Source organism: Engraulis encrasicolus, chromosome 4 (assembly GCF_034702125.1).
Source record: "Engraulis encrasicolus isolate BLACKSEA-1 chromosome 4, IST_EnEncr_1.0, whole genome shotgun sequence".
In the NCBI taxonomy this organism is placed as follows: Eukaryota; Metazoa; Chordata; class Actinopteri; order Clupeiformes; family Engraulidae; genus Engraulis; species Engraulis encrasicolus.
This window is the reverse complement of record NC_085860.1, coordinates 24,466,217-24,481,231: the sequence shown is the minus strand read 5'-3', so window position 1 is coordinate 24,481,231 and position 15,015 is coordinate 24,466,217. Positions and strand designations below refer to the sequence as shown.

Sequence of the window (15,015 nt, the reverse complement as noted above, 5' to 3'; positions counted from 1 at the left end):
TATAGTACATAAGTTAATGTATGGCTTTAGAGGTCTGGACCATAAAGTCCGTCAAAAAAGCAAGTTTAACTTTAAAAAAGAACACACATTTAATCTGAAAAAGGTTTTTATGATCTTAATCTTAATAACATATGAAACCCATTGTTTTCCATTCTTTACTGATAAATACAAAACAACAATAACAACAAAACAACACAGAAAAAAACACTTAAATTTAAGAATACATTTCATTGTCATGGAAAACCAAGGCAGCATGCATAGCAACCGGCGGTCACCCTGAAGCAGTAATAATAAAAAGCTCTTGGGGAGGCCAAACAACTGGCCAAAACACCACCACATGGCCTGTCCTGTCCTGCTGTCTGATGTCAAGATACAAACCCAATAACAAAAAAGTTGGGACACTTGGAATTGTGTGAATAAAAACAAAATGCAGTTATTTTAGAATCATTCAATCCGTTCAAGTCATTGTGTTTTCCTTTTTGTTATGCTTATATGTGACATATCCTGACAGCAAGCTGGAAATGTTGGCAATCATTTCCTTACTCACAATGGAGTCATACTGTTGGATCATAGTATAGAATGCAATTCGACATCACTAGGCCTATATCTAAAGACCATCCTCCAAAATACAATGCCTTGATAGCTGTGCATGTAGTTCAAAACATGTGTTTATCATTCATTTTAACTCGCCACATGAGTAAGAAGACCAGTTGGAGTGTCTTATGCCTCTTTTCCACAGCCAGTTTTCTGGTAGGCCTTCAGCGTGACTCGGCCGCCACTTTTTACTTTTTGAATAAGCATGAAACAGCTCTATCATAAAGCAAAAAGTGACAGCCGAGTCGCACTGTAGGCCTACCAGAAAACTGGCAGTGAAAAAAGAGGCAATGGTGTGCTCATTGACAATGGGCATTTCATGATCTTATAACTCGTACAATGACTTCACAGAACACCACATTACTTAGGCCAGCAATTTTGATAATTCAATCTTTCTATGTAATAAATAAGTAATTAGTCCCTAAAAACATTTGTTTCTGAGCGACACAGCCTCTCTGTGACAGTCTTTTATTTGTGCATTCATGTTGGCATTCAATATAGTTCCTTTTAAAAAGTTCTTCCTTGTGTTATGTTTTAGAATTATCCTACTATTACATTTTTGGCCCTGTCAACTTCTTGAGATTGTTTGATGGGTCACATTTGAAGTAAACATGTATTTCCCTCAAAACAGTTATTTTGCTTGGCTTTCACAGTTGGCATGTTTATTTTGCACAATTCTCCATCTTATTAATGGATTGATTGTTTTTAAAATGACAGAATTGTATAATTATTCACAAAATGAAAAGTGTCCAAGCTTCTTTGGAATCCATTTGTGTAACATGACATAAGGGTGCATAGCAATCCACAACATTCAAAACATTTATTGTCAATGTATCTCTCTACTACTGTTTTAAAAATGAATTGACACTGCAGAGTCCACATTTAAGACACATTATGGTATGTTGCCAGATGATGTGCGTTGTGGGTAAAGCTAGAGAAAGCTGTTGAGAGAATATGCATATCATGAGAGTTCTGTACAAAGGGTGATTTTGTAAATAACCACATTTTAAAACAGAAATACTGCAGGTGATGGCTGACCTGACTTGCACATTCTGGGTGGGGTGGCTGGTTTTCAGCCAAACACTTACGAACGTCAACTTGGGAAGCATAATAGCTCTTAGAAGACAAATAGTCTTATGGAACTGACTCATACTGTATCTCAGTCTAAACCTTTGCTACTTAAGTTGCATAACAGCACTTGGTTTAAGAGCATGTTGGCAGCATGGCAGTGATTTGGACAAGAAAAAGAATAAAATAAATGTTTTGTTTAACCAAAAACTGCTAGCAATGTTTGCACTCCATGAAAGGAGCTCCTAGTTGACATCAGAGTTTCTGAATAGGCCATGTACTCTCCTCATAAAGCTCCAAATACAGTGGAGAACCAGGGGATATACCAGATAAACATGTTTTTCATATCAATCACACATTTCAGCAGCACATCATAATGGACACCCTCTATAAATTATTAATTAAAGGTAATTATATCAACAATTACCATAGGCCTATATGTTGCTTACATATATGTTTATCCGTTTATGGAAATGTAAACACATAACCAAAATAGTTTGTCACATAAAACATTAAGTTCATCATTTGTCAATAATAATCACAATTGTTAAATAGTATATGTAACTTACAAATTCTATATTATCACTTTTGGAAATGTAAACACAAAAGTGGTGCAATAAAGTATTTGTAACTAACATATTTAGTAATCATTGAGTGCTATCTACAAAGGATGAATTCATGCTTTGTAAGTGCATTGTATGTTGTATGTTGTTGCAGTTGTAAAATAATTTATTGTAAAACATTTAGTTAACCATTTGTAGTGGGTAGTTATTTATTTTTTTATTTTTGAAATATTTTTTTAAGGGTCTTTTTATGCCTTTATTGACAGAATAGTATTAGATGTTGACAGGAAATGAGTGGGAGAGAGATGGGGGAGGATTGGGAAATGACCCCGTCTGGATTCGAACCGGGGTCCCCATGGGGCGGGCCTGAAGGCCCAAATGTGGGGGGCTTAGCGCGCTGGGCCACAGTGCCCCCCAGTAGTGGGTAGTTATTATGAAGCGCTACCCCTATTACTAGCAGTTCTGCAGAAGGCCACAGAGGAAGGTCAGCGGTAACACTGTGCAGAACTGGCTCCCAGAAGCTGCCAATCACATAGGCATTGCAGTAATTATTGTCAAAGCATATGATGCTATGATCGATGCTTGAAATGTGTGATTAGTGTCAATGTGTTTTCATTTTGCTGATGTTTAGAGTAGACCATGTATACCACTGTAACAATGGTTCTCTACATTCACTCCAGATTTCACAAAATTACTTAAGGTGTCTTTTTAGCCAACTACAGACACCAATATTCCAGTCAAGTAAAGAAAGTGACATTTCCGGAAGCATGACGATAAAAGAAAACCTTTCCTGAGGAACACGACTGTTGAAACTTGTCTTCCATGACTGTATTGTATTTTGTGTCCACCGGGAGCACTGTTTGTCCTGTCCAGAATACTCATAGTGTCATATGGCCATATCCAATGATGAAGGTCATGTAAAAGAATGTCATTTTGTGTTATATAGTTCATGAAGCTTGTTGAATGCATGTCCCTGGAGTTGAAAATATTGAACTGTGGCATTTACAATACAAGTGTTACCCAAAACCCATCATAGGCTATTCTATCAGATCGTCATTCTGAAATGTTCTGTAACGAAGAAATGTTCATGGCTACTTGACGTCCCTTTGCAAACACACTGAATCACTTACATTCTCCGTATTCTGTGTTATGCATATACATATATAGGCACATTGGAAGCCCTATTTACACACAGGACTATCAAGAAATGGAACTCTGACTTCAGAAACTTCACTATTGCCTCTTTTCCACTGCCAGTTTTCTAGTAGGCCTACAGCTCGACAAAGCGTGACTCGGCCGCCACTTTTTTCTTTTCAAATCTGCACGGCACAGCTCAATCGTAAAGCAAAAAGTGACAGTCGAGTCGCGCTGTGTCGAGCTGTAGGCCTACCAGAAAACCGGCAGTGGAAAAGAGGCATATGTGTGTTAAGTGTCTTGTCTTCCTGTGGCAGTGGATTTTTATTTTATTTTCTGAAGGAACTACAATTGCACAATATGAAGATTAAGCAGAGGATATTCTTTTTAATGACTCCTCGTTTTGAGCTTCTACAGGATAAGCTCCCTGGATCCACTTGGGGTTAGGAGCCTTGGAGCAACCTGTACCCTCTCCAAAATATGGTTAGGTCTACTCATGCATCCAGGTAGAAGGAAAAAAGTTCACAACAATGCTTGTCTTCTGCGTTAAATTTAATAATGACAGTCTTCATCAGACCTGATGGGTCAAAACGTTAAGCTCCCATTATTAAATTTAACGCAGAAGACAAGCAGTGTTGCACACTTTATTCACTCGACCTGAATTCCTGCTTTTATTGTCCTGCACCTGACCCATCGGGTGGGATGTGCACACATCTACTCCTTTGAACATAGGCCTGCATCCACTAGTTCAGCAAATGGCTGATGCAAAATTTGGCTGAAATGTCTGAAGTCAGGTTTTCCATCTTCTAACACAGCTGTGCAATATTTGACGACGAGCCCCTTCGACAGGCGTTCATTCATACGCCATCAATAATCTTTTGCGACCAGAACCCGCTGGTCTGTGTTGTCGAACAAAACAGGGGAACATTCTCTGATTGTATAATACAAAGTGCTTTCAAGATGTCCACTCTAAAAACCATACAGTAGTGCATACCATCCACACATTCTCCTTTAAGATGACTAAGTATCCAGTCTGTTAGCTCACACACTGTGTATGTGTGAGTAGTACACATCAGCTCCAGGGAAGGGGAACAACACTCTAGTCTTGTGTATTTTGACCAGGCATACAACCTGCAGCACTAGTTGGTACTGAAGAGGAACCAAGTGCAGCTTAAAGTTACAAATCCAGGGGTCCATTTCTCGAAACCATAGTTGCTAACTACGTTAGCTACTTTGTTGTTTGCAGTGCAATTTCCCATTGACAACTACCCAAGTTGCTAACTGGCTAGCAACTAAGCTTTTGAGAAACACACCCCAGATCATGATTGCTTTTCCACATTTTTGTTTCATGAGTTCTTTTTTTCCCATTTGTTTTTTTTTTTTTACAAGTGCTTTGTCATTAGACTGGCATAGAAATGTTTGCATATAATGCGCTAAACATGAATATCCCTTACAAATACAGTATATTTAAAAAAAAACCTGAAAGATATTGTGTAAAAAAAACCCACCATGACAACAATAACAAGAGAGATACCCAAGAGTCTTGGTTCTGTGCGCTTCCGTGCGCTCGGCCGATTTCCTTCAGGTTCCAAAAGATTCAACCACACAGCCAATGCTAAGAGAAGAGCTGCCAGGAGTATAAAGAGTGATAGTGATAGTCTGGCCTCCTGTCCGCCCCCACCCCTCCTTGATCTGTTCTGGAAGCTCAATGGATTGAAGAAAAAGCAGATTCAACCCCCAATGTGTCAAATAGGGTAGGGTGGTCCACGGGTGGAGTGAGAAAATGGAGAGTGTGCAGCCCATTGGCCATGAGAAGAGGAGATCTGTATACAGCAGGTATCTCCCTCAGCAGAGATGCAGCAGTTTGGGTTGAGGGGGAGGGTGGGGTGGGGGGCACTGTCCAGTTGCAAGATTGTCAACCTGAGTGGTGAGGGGGGGAAAGATGATGCTGTGATACATGATTCAATGTCTTTGCACTGATGACACAATACTTTGATTGTTTAAAAGACTGTAGAGAAAAAAAGTTTTAAAAAAGACCCTGTGGTTGACTCCTTGTCAAATGTTCTCTGATGTTCTAGACCTGACAGACAGAGACAGACAGACAAACAAATAGACAAACTGACAGAAGGACACACAAAAAGAGTTAATCACTGAACCAGCCAGTGGACATTATGAAATGAACTTTGACAGAGCGCTCGCTCACTCGGGTCATTCCTGTCTGTAGATATTGCAGTGGTCTCCGATCGTGTTGATGGGCGCAGGCATAACAATATTTGGAAGTGTAGTCTTGTAAAGTTACCTGGATGAAATCCAAGGATTATCAGATGTATTTTGACCTGGAACCTCTTGCAACTTCGGGGACCAGCGGAACAACAATTTCAAAGTGTTAACGTTCAACTTTTTAGGGCCTGTAGTTGTTAAGGCCTGGAATTTTCAGCCCTGACGTTTCAAGGGACAGCTCTGTCAAACAGTCGTCGAGTGGGCTTGTCTGATCGTGATTTAAGGACTCATTTAGGGACTACAGGGAGTCATTAAGTAGGACTTAGGAATTGCTGTGGTCTCAAATCTTGAAGACGGAGACTTCAAAAGTCTGGATAGCTGCAGTAGTTATGAGGCTTTGGTGCTGAGGTGCTGCAAAGTCTGTCACAAAGAGTCTGTGACTATAATTAGTTGTAGACTAGCTTCTGGAGTCTGGAGCATTGTGGAGTTCCCTTCTGTGGGACGCAAAGGGTCTACTGCCGTTCCCTTTTTCGATAAATCCTCCATCCATGTCAGACGGGGGTATCTTCCCTACTCTCCAGAGTCTTGGCTGTCAGTCTGAGGAGCGTACTTCAGCCGAAAAGTCCCTGGAACAGACCAAACGTAATCATTAACAAATGAAATCTAAAACATACAGTACTTAAACCATACACATTGGATGTTTTATTCCTATTGAGCACATTGACACGTGCTCTATTTGAAGATGATAAGCGTGTTCACTTTGACAGCCAAAGCAACATACAGTGCCACATGAATTTAAGTCCACAGATGATATAATCATAACAGACAAGAAGCTCTAGCCACATTTGGCTCAGTAGGTACTGACAATGGCTATATAATGACAGTAGGGGTTAGGCATAATGCTATTTATCACCCTAACCCTAACCCTTGCACTGTGAAACTTCATGAATTGTCTGTGCATACCAAAATACAGTGTCAATCCAAGGTTCAGAAAGCAAAAACCCTATCACATTCTCCTTATAACAAAAGGGACTTTACAAAGTAGTCTTGAGTGTTGATTGAGAGTGGGACTGTCTCACATCACCTACATACCTTGCTGGGCAGAGTCCATGGGCGGCTGCTTGCAGTCCTGCGCCCTGTGGCCAGTCACGCCGCAGTTGTAGCACGACAGGTTCCCGCCGCCCTTTTTCAAATTCCCTCCTCCATTTCCCATCATCCCATGGGCCTGGTAAACGTTGGCTCCACCCCCTAAGAACCCTTGCATGGGTGGCAGAACCAATCCCTGCTGCTGCTGCTGCTGTTGTGACTCAGCTGATAGGCTGTTTCCGTAAAGGGGAGGTGCTACGACGGGGTAGGAGAAGGGGGCGGGCCCAGTGGCGACAGCAGCAGCAGCAGCTGCAGCGGCGTGCGTGTGTGCGTGTGCGGCGCCCCCTGGCAGCAGGGGGCTGAGGTGCAGCAGCGGTCCCAGCGTGAAGACGGAGGTGCCCGGCGAGAAGGGGTGGGGAAAGTAGCCGGCGGCGTAGCTGCTAGGGAGAGCCGCCGCGTACGAGCCGCAGTTCCCACTGCATCCACACGAGCTGCACACGCACACGCACGGCGAGGAGGAGGAGGAGGAGGAAGAGGAGGGCGGCGGAGGAGGCACAGAGTAGGAGGTGGATGAAACACCGTAGCAGGCCACCACGGCTTCGGAAGACCCCACCGCCGCAGCCGCCACTGCCGGGTTCGAGCTGGGTGCTGCCAACGCCGCCGCCGAGATGCTGTTGATGCAGTAGGTGTTGCCCGGCACGGCCACCATGGGAACGCTGCCGGCCGACGACGGGTAGCTGGACTTGGCCGAGTAGGAGGAGGAGGAAGGCAAGGAGGACGAAGGTGCAGAGCCTGAGGAGGAGTTAGAGGAGGAGGAGGAGGAAGAGGAGGATGAAGACGAGGAGTTGGAATTGGAGGAGGAGGAGGAGGAGGAGAGGAAGGAGGCGTAGTGGTGGTGGCTGCCAACAGCCCGTGGCGGGAGGGAGGGCGAGAGCTGCAGGTGGAGGGGCGGGTGAGAGACGTGGTGCAAGGTGTTGGAGGTGGCGGTGAGGGCCGAGCTGGTCTCCACCATGAGGCCCGGAGGGGAGCGCAGCATGTGAGGGCCTGACGCGCCCCCCGCCGCTGCTGCAGCCTCCAGGCTCAGGCTGGGGAACAGGCTCTCCAGCCGGGAGGACGACAACGCCACCACCCGCCGTCCGTCGTCCGTGCATAGAGGCGGGGGTCTGGGTTTGCGGGGGGAGGAGGCCAGGCAGGCACGGGAGCCAGGGCCTCCCAGCGGAGGAGGAGGTGGTTGGGCGTTTAGGGAGGAGGCGCTGGGGTCGTTCTGCACCGGGAGCACCTGGGCGGTGGGCCGGCTGGGGCCTGATGACATCATGGGGCTCATCAGCATGCTGTAGTGGTCCTTCTCTCGCAGGTCCAAGGCTGAGTCCACTCCTGATGAGAAAGAGGAAGGCATTTAAGAAAGTGGACAATGCCATCTCACACAGGGAAAATAACAGAGTGCCACGTCATTATGACTAAACCAGTTGCACATACAGTGCCTTCAAAAAGTCTACACACCCCTCCTCAAATGTCAGGTTTTTGTGATGTAAAAAAATGACAGAAAGACAAATAAATTCACAGCTTTTTCCACCTTCAATCTAAACTATTAACCTGTACAATGCAATTGAGAAACAAGGATAAAGCTTTAAATGGAAACAATAGAAAATAAAAAACTTCAATTAACATGGTTGCATAAATATACACACCCTTAAATTAATACTTAGTTGCAGCACCTTTGGGCTTCTCTGGGCTATTCCAAAACCTCAATCTTATTCTAGTGAAGCCATGCTTTTGTAGACTTAGGCGTGTGCTTAGAGAAATTGTTGTTCTGAAAGATTAGTTCCTTTGCATATTCACCTTTCTACCAGGGGGCCGGAGGTTTTGTGGCACTACCACGGCCCCTGTGGAAATGTTCATAATTCCCTCCTCCCTAATGAGGGCCCCAGTTACAGCTGAAGAAAAACAGCACAAAAGAACAATGCTGCCACCACCATACTTCATGCTAGGTATGGTGTTATTGCGGTGATGTTTTGCGCCAAACATACCCTTTTGAATTATGACCAAAAAGTTCAATCTTGGTGAGGTACATTTTGCAAAAAATACTTCTGTAATCTCCCAAATGCATGTGGGAAGATGTGTTATGGTCAGGTGAAACCGAGGTTGAACATTTTGATTGAAGTTTTAGATTGAAGGTGGAAAAAGCTGTGAATTTATTTGTCTTTCTGTCATTTTTTTTACATCACAAAAACCTGACATTTGAGAAGGGGTGTGTAGACTTATTGAAGGCACTGTATTACAATAGGGTTTTATTTTAATACAGTAGCTTGCTTAGAATGAATGTACTCTTTTAATACCTCATTTAAACAACAGGACAGAGGGCAGAATGAAAGAAGGTAACACTTTGTTTTAATGGTTCACTATTACAGAAGATCGACCACATTAGGTACAGTGTAATAACCAGTGTAACAATATTTAACACCATGCAATACCAGTGTAAAACCATGTACCAACCCTAACCCTAACCCTAACCCTAACCCTAGATGTAAGTACAAAATTGGTACATGGTCTTCCACTAGTATTACATAGCATTACATATTGTTACACTGGTTATTACACTGTACATAATGTGGTAGATTCACTGTAGATCCACATAGTGAACCATTAAAATAAAGTATGAACCTGAAAGAATTCTGAACTAAAAATCTGCCTGGTACAAGTTAATGAACCACTGAAAATATTTCAGAGAAGGGTCAGTGACGATTCAGCAGCAGCACACGTCATAACGACAGCCAGTGCCACTATTGTGTGTTTTTTTTTGTGTGTGTGCTTGATTTTTGAAACATGAAAAAGAAAACCCCTAGTAATGTACAAAGCACATGTAGTCTGATCCATGGTACATGCAGTGAGTTTCTCTTTTTAAAAAGTGCTAGTTGCAGACACAGGGAGGTCCTATTGAAACTCACGGCGGTGCAGATGTTCTTTGGCTCTGTCGAAGGCGGCGTCTCTGCTCTGGGGCGTCATGGGGCTGTTGGGTGCACTGGAGTAGCCCGAGGAGGAGCTGCTGTCCCTGGGCACCGGCACTGGCATAGACCCCGTCTCCACATCCACACGCAGCTCTAAACCACACAGAGTAGAGAGAAAGTAGAATGTAAAAAAAAAAAAAAAACTTAAGGTACAGACAGAGGGGGTCCGAGGCACTCTGAGGTCCATTTAAAAGTCAGTGTGAACCAAAAACACTATATATATATATCTTTGAAGAAACCACACAAGTCATAGCTCAGGCTGACCAGAACGCTGCTGGTGCGTGTGTGTGTGTGTGTGTGTGTGTGTGTGTGTGTGTGTGTGTGTGTGTGTGTGTGTGTGTGTGTGTGTGTGTGTGTGTGTGTGTGTGTGTGTGTGTGTGTGTGTCTTACCTGTGTTATCGCTGGCTTGTGTGTGTGTGTGTGTGTGTGTGTGTGTGTGTGTGTGTGTGTGTGTGTGTGTGTGTGTGTGTGTGTGTGTGTGTGTGTGTGTGTGTGTGTGTGTGTGTGTGTGTGTCTTACCTGTGTTACTGCCGGCGTGTACGTGTGTAAGGGGACTGACGTGGCTGGAAGGCGTAACTCTGGCGACGCCGCTACAAGACACTGGGAACTGAGACACAACATACCTCTTCTCTCTGCTCAGACACACGCACACACACACACACACACACACACACACGCACGCACACACACACACACACATACGCACACACACACACACACACACATACGCACACACACACACACACACACACACACACACACACACACACACACACACACACACACACACACACATACGCACACACACACATACGCACACACACACACACACACACACACACACACACACACACACACACACACACACACACACACACACACACACACACACACACACACACACACACACACACATACACACACACACACACAAACAAATGAAAACAGATTCTCTAAACATGGTTGCAACGTCAAATAAACTGATGTAAAAATGCTGCAACTTCCTGTGAACAGCTCAAAAAATAACAGACACACAGTCGAAGTAATATTGTAGTATGCTTGTCCTGGTTGACGAACATATTCAAGTGGGAAAACCACATTGGCATAGTTAATGTAACCACATATGACTGAATTCATTAATTTATTTATGTATGTATTTATTTATATTATTTTGATTTTATTAGGTGATTCATGTGAGACATTTTGACAGGAAACGTGTGGGATAGAGAGATGGAGAAGGTTCAGCAAAGGACTCGGACTGGAGTAAAACCTGGGTCGCCGGCGCAGTAGCCCAGTGCCCTATTGTTAGAGCCACACTAGTACTACAGTAGTATTGCTGTAGTAATTATTTATATGCCTATATTTCGTATATCACTGTACATAACAACAAAGAAGACACTGCACAACAGCCACACATCACCACAGCATTTGACTGGATTTCATTACTCACTGGCTGCCTTGGACTGTACTATAATGCAGTGCAATCCAAATCTAGAAATGTTTTAATACCATCATTGTTTTGTGATGATTAATAAAGGACATTTTGGACTTGAAAAGAAAACTTTAAAAAAAAACTAGCGTGCATCCAGAAATTTCTTTGTCATGTTTTGGAAAAAACATCCTCATCTGACATGATACATTAGTATCTTAGGCCTTCCTTTTTTGGGCCCAACACTGTCCAACACGACTGCTTAAGGCCAACATGCGTGCTGCGTAAAGTTCTCCACCCTCCCTGTCGGAGAATAATTAAGACGTTTTGAGAACCGCTGGCTTGTTTATCGGACTTAAGAGAGCCACGGTGGAAATTCCCACCGAAACGACAGAGAAAAAAATGTGCATCTTGCATGTGTTTTCACTCCTGGAAAAAAAAACAGTTGAAACTTTTCCACTGGTGTTTACACACACCTACCCTTACACGCAGAGAGAGAGAGAGAGAGAGAGAGAGAGAGAGAGAGAGAGAGAGTTTTCTTATCTTATCAGCAGGAAATAATCTCAGGAAACAGGCAGAGGGGTTTAACATGCAGCAAGTCAATGAGGCCCACCCAGTTAATGGTTAATGACCTAATCAGACAAAAAGCCCATTCACTGAGAAAAAGCCTCCGCATTTGGAGTCTAATGCATAAATGAGACGTGAAGATAAGGGAGTTAAAACGGAGGTTGGGGACACTGCAAGGGTGGAAGAATTGGTGTCGGGGTAGAAAACGCTAACATCCATTTCAAACTGTCCAATAACCCAGAACTAGGCAGATGGGCTACATCTACAGTACAAGAAAGCAGAAGTTTTGGATATATTCAGTCTCTAGGATGTAGCTATTATCTCTGTAATAGCACTGTACTGTATAGCCAGTTTGTAGACAGAGAGTTTGAGTGTAGGCTACATGTCCTTTTTGTGTGTGTATGTGTATGTAAGGAGTGTAAGCACAAAAATAAAACCAATACTGGGGGTCAAAAGGACAATGTCTGAAGCAGAGATGTGTGTGTGTTCGTGTGTGCTCGTATGTGTGTGCATGTGTGTGAAGCACAGTTCTTACTTTTGCAGTTCCAGCTGCGTTTTCAATTTCTTTTTGGCACCCTGCGTCAAGTCGTATTTGTTCAGGTCCTCCTCTGTTAAAGCCAGGAACTGAGGAAAAAATCGAAAAGGATCATATGAATGTGAACTAACTACACCATATGCTATACCTTCATAATTACTACTAATATAAAGCTACACAACCCAACTTGAAAAGTAGAAATATGTAGCTCTAGCTGAATTTCCCCTAACCCAGTGTTTCTCAATGGGGGCTCTACAGCTCCCCAAGGGATGTTAGACAGCCCTGAGGGGCTGTTGAGAATGAGACAGAATCAATAGACAGACAACTTAATATCCCTCGGGATTAATAAAACTACTCTAGTCTACTCTACTCTACTTTAGAATAGACAAAATGTATTAAATGCATATGAGAGGCACACAGAAGCATACATGAAAAAATGATACATGTTGTTATAAGCCTCGGCTGTTTTCATCATATTTATCAAAATTATGTTGGGTGAGGTGGGCAGCTTTTTAGAAAAAGTTGAGAACCCCTTCTGTAACCACAAGTCAGGAAGCTACTTAGCTCATCCTGCTAGCTGGAAATGTTGAGCTAATATTGATACACTGGTCCAATGAAGGGTTCAAATAAAATTGCAGCAGACTACATTCCACATTTCTGAACTTGGTACAGTATGTCCCCATCTGGCAATGCATATGTTTCTTGTCAGCATTTAACTGAAACAGCCATTAGAGAGGGCACTTGTCTCACAAGAAAACCAACATCTGTGGACTATATATACAGCTGAGTTTTTGTTTTGAATCCATTCAGCAAATCTCTACATCTCTGCATTGCAAACGATTGCCCTGCTGCCTTAAGTTTGTAAGTTAACTCAACTCAAGACTTGAGGCTTTCACAAGTTAAGTTAACTTACACCCACATCATGACAACAAGTTCTCGCTCACGTGCTTCGTCAATGTTGGTCGACAGCAACAAAGTCGTCTGGGGCTAATAGGTGTTATTAAATACAGCACATTTAAAGTCGACCACAAATAGGTGCGATCGAGTTGTCGTCAACGCATGCATGCGCATTTAGACAGCAATGCACTCTGGATGAAAATGCTGCATGACGGTTAGATTTCCTGTCAAACTTCAAAATTTTGGTGATGTTGCGTTGACGAGGTGACATGTCACATGGTGTCAAACTATCGCGGGATGAATGCGACTGCAGTCAGATCTTGCAACCTCTGCAGTTGCTTATCCCCTTCAACGCTCGTCTGCGGACTGCCTCCGAGGTCACGCGCCCATGAACTGGTTGGTCAACAACTCACTCACGTGTGTATATGGGTCTTGTCTCACACCTCTACACAAGTTTGCACAGGTCCCCACTTCAGCTCCTCCTCACTGCCTGTCCCCCCACTCCTCACACGTGGTGTGTTAGTAGAGCAAACCGGTGCGAGCTCATCGTTTCGTTCATATTTGTGGCCGACTGTAAATGCGCTGTATTTAACAGCAACAAAGTCGTATGGGGCTGTTGATGGGGATAAGCAACTGCAGAGGTTGCAAGATCTGACTGCAGTCGCATTCATCCCGCGATAGTTTGACACCATGTGACATGTCACCTCGTTGGCGCAACATCACCGAAATTTTGAAGTTTGACAGGAAATCTAACCGTCATGCAACTTTTTGAGCCAGAATGCATTGCTGTCTAAATGCGGATACAGCCGTTGCGATAACTCGATCGCACCTATTGAGACATTCGGTCTGTTTTAACCCATAAAGGGGCGCAACGCAAATTTAAGAGCAAAGTACCCGGATGGCCGTTCATGAGTATAGGTAAAAGCAGGTCATTTGAAATACGTGGCACTGAATTATAGCTTCTGAATCCAGGCTGCCTATCACTGGTAACAATATTGAGTCTCCACCCCATTGGTGAAAGTAGACCGGTGCGCACAGGTGCACATCACTGGTAAAAAATGTATAACCAGTTCATGTTGGTCATAAACCCACATTTGAAAATTTTATTTAAGTAGAAAACGTACAACCACAGTATGCCATTTGAAAGAATTCCTATGAAGAGAATAGATTATCTGTGATCAGTTATCTGAAATAGTCATGCAACGGTATAGATTCTGTTAGCACTCTTTCTGATGTTGGCATTGGAGGGGCGGTGGTTAGAAAGAAAATCCTCATAGCACAGGTAGCACCGGTAAGACATGAAAAGTACTTTCACCCGGACGTACCTCTTCCATGGTGAGCTGCTTGAAGACGGGGTAGTACTTGTGCAGCCGCAGTTTGCGCAGCCAGTCCAGCAGGCAGTTCTGCTCAGGGCTGGGCTGCTGCTGCGTCTGCGTCTGCTGCTGCTGTTGTGACTGGGCCATCTGTGTCTGCGCCTGCATCTGCACCTGCATCTGTGTCTGCGCAACCGACAACTGCGTCTGCATGTGCAGGTGAGGCATCTGCTGCGGCGAGTGCGAATGCGAGTGTGAGTGTGAGTGCGAATGCGAGTGAGAATGCTGCAGCATCATGTGCACGGGTGGGTGTGAATGCTGCTGCGGCGTGCAGGCTGTGAGTGTCTTCCCCGACGCCACCTGAGCCGGGATGAAGCTGAGACTGCTGATGCTGATGTGGGGGGGCAGACGAGGGGACGGAGGCACACCCATGCCACTACCACCAGCGCCGCCGCCACCAACGCCCTCGCACTCTGGCGACGTCATGCCCACTGTCATGGATGCTGTGGCTGAGGGTGGCATGGAGGTGATGCTGACTGCGGAGGGTGGCATGGCGTTGGGAGGAGGCGGTGGTGGTGGTGGTGAGGGGAGGGCGCTCTGGAGG

General features: G+C 44.2%; 1 protein-coding gene across 1 annotated transcript in view; it reads right to left on the bottom strand.

Annotated features, from left to right (window-relative positions):
* Window positions 1-3,590: 3,590 nt before the first annotated feature.
* Window positions 3,591-15,015, bottom strand: part of zcchc14 (zinc finger, CCHC domain containing 14) — a 39,169-nt gene continuing 27,744 nt past the window's right edge. The window contains exons 8-13 of the mRNA XM_063196936.1: window positions 14,424-15,015; window positions 12,202-12,290; window positions 10,190-10,302; window positions 9,611-9,763; window positions 6,672-8,039; window positions 3,591-6,205 (exon numbers count right to left, since the gene is read on the bottom strand). The exon at window positions 14,424-15,015 is cut by the window's right edge and continues 63 nt beyond it. Of these exons, the coding sequence (XP_063053006.1) occupies window positions 6,150-6,205; window positions 6,672-8,039; window positions 9,611-9,763; window positions 10,190-10,302; window positions 12,202-12,290; window positions 14,424-15,015 (2,371 nt within the window). The 3' untranslated portion in view covers window positions 3,591-6,149. The remainder of the gene's footprint in view (window positions 6,206-6,671; window positions 8,040-9,610; window positions 9,764-10,189; window positions 10,303-12,201; window positions 12,291-14,423) is intronic.